The sequence below is a fragment of the Grammomys surdaster genome, unplaced genomic scaffold, assembly GCF_004785775.1.
Source record: "Grammomys surdaster isolate TR1022 unplaced genomic scaffold, NIH_TR_1.0 843, whole genome shotgun sequence".
NCBI lineage: Eukaryota > Metazoa > Chordata > Mammalia > Rodentia > Muridae > Grammomys > Grammomys surdaster.
The window spans coordinates 4,400,213-4,403,869 of NW_021605262.1; the positions used below are offsets into that span (position 1 = coordinate 4,400,213).

The following is a 3,657-nucleotide window of genomic DNA, read 5'->3' on the forward strand; positions in this document are numbered from 1 at the left end:
AAGAATCAGAGGAGTGCTGCTTATTGGCTTACTCGCCCATAGCTTACTCAACTTGCTGATATAATACAACCTGCCCAGGATTGGAACCACTCACAGTGGGCTGAGTCCTTCTATCAATTACTAATCAAGAAAATGACCCCCTGGGCATGTCCAAAGGCCAATCTGATGGAAACAATTTCACAATGGAAGTTTCTTCTTCCCACAAGGCTCAGTTTATGTCAAGTTAACAAAACGTATGGCCAGCACAATTGACCCTTTATCAACTTGAAAGACACACATCACCATTAAACCATAACCTTTTCTTAATTTTTATCTCTAAGACCTCATGTTAATGTCACACTATAAAACACAGTATAACTCTAAAAGGTCCATGATTTTTAAATTTTTCAATGATTTAAAATTTCAAAATCTCATTAAAATATCTAAGATCGGAGAGGAACTGGGAAGATGGCGGCTGTGGTGGAGAATGTAGTGAAGCTCCTTGGGGAGCAGTACTACAAAGATGCCATGGAACAGTGCCACAATTATAACGCCCGCCTCTGTGCTGAGCGCAGCGTGCGCCTGCCTTTCCTGGACTCACAGACTGGAGTAGCCCAGAGCAATTGTTATATCTGGATGGAAAAGCGACACCGGGGACCAGGATTGGCCTCTGGACAGTTGTACTCCTACCCTGCCCGACGCTGGCGGAAAAAGCGTCGAGCCCACCCACCCGAAGATCCTAGGCTTTCTTTCCCATCTATTAAACCAGACACTGACCAGACTCTGAAGAAAGAGGGGCTTATCTCTCAGGATGGCAGCAGTTTAGAGGCTCTGTTGCGTACTGATCCCCTGGAGAAACGGGGTGCCCCAGATCCCCGAGTTGATGATGACAGCCTGGGCGAGTTTCCTGTTACCAACAGTCGAGCACGGAAGCGAATCCTTGAGCCTGATGACTTCCTCGATGACCTTGATGACGAGGACTATGAAGAAGACACTCCAAAGCGTCGGGGGAAGGGGAAGTCCAAGAGTAAGGGTGTGAGCAGTGCCCGGAAGAAACTGGATGCTTCCATCCTGGAGGACCGGGATAAGCCCTATGCCTGTGACATTTGTGGAAAACGTTACAAGAACCGACCTGGCCTCAGTTACCACTATGCCCATTCCCACCTGGCTGAAGAGGAAGGAGAGGACAAAGAAGACTCCCAACCACCCACTCCTGTGTCCCAGAGGTCTGAGGAGCAGAAATCCAAGAAAGGACCTGATGGATTGGCTCTGCCTAACAACTACTGTGACTTCTGCCTGGGAGACTCAAAAATCAACAAGAAGACAGGGCAGCCTGAGGAGCTAGTGTCCTGTTCTGACTGTGGCCGCTCAGGGCATCCGTCCTGCCTGCAGTTCACCCCTGTGATGATGGCAGCCGTGAAGACCTACCGCTGGCAGTGCATCGAGTGCAAGTGCTGCAACCTCTGCGGTACTTCAGAGAATGATGACCAGCTGCTTTTCTGTGACGACTGTGACCGTGGCTACCACATGTACTGTCTGACCCCTTCCATGTCTGAGCCTCCTGAAGGAAGTTGGAGTTGCCACCTGTGTCTGGATCTGCTGAAGGAGAAAGCGTCCATCTACCAGAACCAGAACTCCTCCTGATGTGCCACCCCGCTCCCCTGCATCTACCGCTGTTGCTCTCCTCTCTACCTTGGTTTTCATTCCCCCCCTCCTCTTTCATTCGGTAGTCCTGCCAACCTGCCTTTGGCAACAGCACAGGAAGGTGGCAGCTCTGACTGCCTCTGGCCCCAAGCCCTCAGGGAGTAAGGAGCAGCATGCTGTTCCAGGGCTGACCTGTGGGCCCAACTTCTCTCTGTTCTCCAAGAAGTGCATTCACTCTACCTGCCTTGGGCCCAGGACCCTGGTGATTACAGGGCTCAAATGGGGTCCTCTGAGAAGGAATATGAGAGCAGCTCACTTGTCTCAAGCCTTGCCTAGCCCCACTCCCCACCTCCTCTAGTTTCCAGGGTTTTGCCTCAGAGATGACCCAGGCTGGGCCTTTCCTGAAAGCAGCTGGAGTGAGCTGGCTGAAGTGGCACTTGCCCAGACCTTTTCCTATCCTCCTTCTGCTTCCCTTTGCCTCCTGCCAAAGCAGTCCTCTGTCCTCTGTCATGCTACATGGGGTTCTGTGCTTGAGCTGGAATGCTCTCGGGCGCCTCCTAGCTCTGCCTTGTCCCACAAAGGGACAAGCAGCTTCAACCTCTCCTTCCTGTGCTTGGCTGGCTTGCTCACTGGTGCTCTCTGGCTACCCAAACATTTCCCATTCTCAGAACTTCCTGTCTTCTGCCTCCTTCCTTATTCCCTTTGGTTTTGTAGGGAGAGGGACAGTATCGGGGCTGTGCCAGCAGCTTGGGGGGCGCAGGGAGAAGTTGGATAATGTGCCTGTTTTTAACTCTATAAAGAAGCCTACCTCCAAAATCCCCTTTTCGTTCTTCCTGGACCTGGGCATTCAGCCTCCTGCCCTTAACTGAATCAGGAGCCTCTGCCTCCTGCCTGTGTATCCTGTCTCCCAGGACATGGGTTGGTCCCCTTTCCTTGCACACTAGCTAGTAGCTGGTAAGGTCTTCACACCCTGATTTTTTTCTGTTTCCTGCTTAGTGGCACTGACATTAAGTAGGAGGGGACAGTCCATGCCAAGATACTCTGGAGTGGGCTTCCCCCTTGGCTGTGAGCAGGCCCTAACTGTTGTTTTCTGCAAAGTTGAGGCCCCCTCCTCACATATTTAGTTCCTGTATTCAAAACATTAGTAAAAATAAACATTTTTACAGAGAAAAAAAAAAAAAAAAAATATCTAAGATCTCTTAACTATGTGTTCCTACAAAATAAAATTTAAAGATACTTGCTTATTCTAAGAGGGAAGAGTCAGGCAAGTTATAATCAGATCCAAGCAAAACCAAAATTCTACAGTATCCAAAGTTTAGTGTCCAACATCTGGGACTTACTAATGATCTCCTGGGCTCCCTCGGACTGGAACAGCCCTGCCATTTGCAACACACAGCTTGTTAAAAAGACTTCGGCGGCTGGCTCTATTCCACACCTACTGCTGTTGCTGCACAAGTCTCATGCGTCTGGCGTCTCCTATGCAGGCCTCTGGTGCAGCTGAGGCTGTACCTTCATCAGTGGTCTCTTCTGGCCTCTTCAGACTCTCACACCCTGCCATATGTCAACAAGATCAGATCTTATCTATGACCACTTGAATCTTGGGGTCTCTACTGCCACTGAGGATTCACCTTCACCTTCTTCACCAGTGGCTTCTCTTAGTCTCTCTTTGTGGAGACTTCGATCCTGCCATGCAGTACCAAGCTTCCTCTACTTTGAGTGATCTCTTCATGCATTCAAAACTCTTGCACTTTTCAAGATTTATCCGTCAGCTTGAAATGTAGCCCCCAGGTCACAGCTCAAAGTGCTGCAAAAATAATCTTCGGGCAACTCAAAGAGAAAAAGTATCAACAGTTTTTAAACAAGAGATAACTCTGTGAAGTACACCACCAGTCTGACAGACACGTGCCAACACATGTAAAAGTGGTGTTGCTGTTGAGGGAATTAACCAAGCACTCCCTGATTGGATTTGAGGCTCACTCAGCAGAAGGGGATCTCATGTCTGGTGCTGTAAGACTGATCACAAATTTAAGCCTC

General features: G+C 49.3%; 1 protein-coding gene across 1 annotated transcript; it reads left to right on the plus strand.

Moving 5' to 3' along the window:
- The first annotated feature begins 428 nt into the window (after positions 1 to 428).
- LOC114634075 (zinc finger protein ubi-d4) lies at positions 429 to 2,799 on the plus strand. Its single transcript, XM_028782720.1, has one exon. The coding sequence runs from the start codon at positions 448 to 450 to the stop codon at positions 1,621 to 1,623; it is 1,176 nt and encodes a 391-aa protein (XP_028638553.1). The 5' UTR covers positions 429 to 447; the 3' UTR covers positions 1,624 to 2,799.
- The last annotated feature ends 858 nt before the right edge of the window (positions 2,800 to 3,657 follow it).

What these genes read in the sequence shown, in the direction of transcription:
- LOC114634075 (XM_028782720.1), top strand. Translation starts at nt 448, where the DNA reads ATGGCGGCTGTGGTGGAGAATGTAGTGAAGCTCCTTGGGGAGCAGTAC.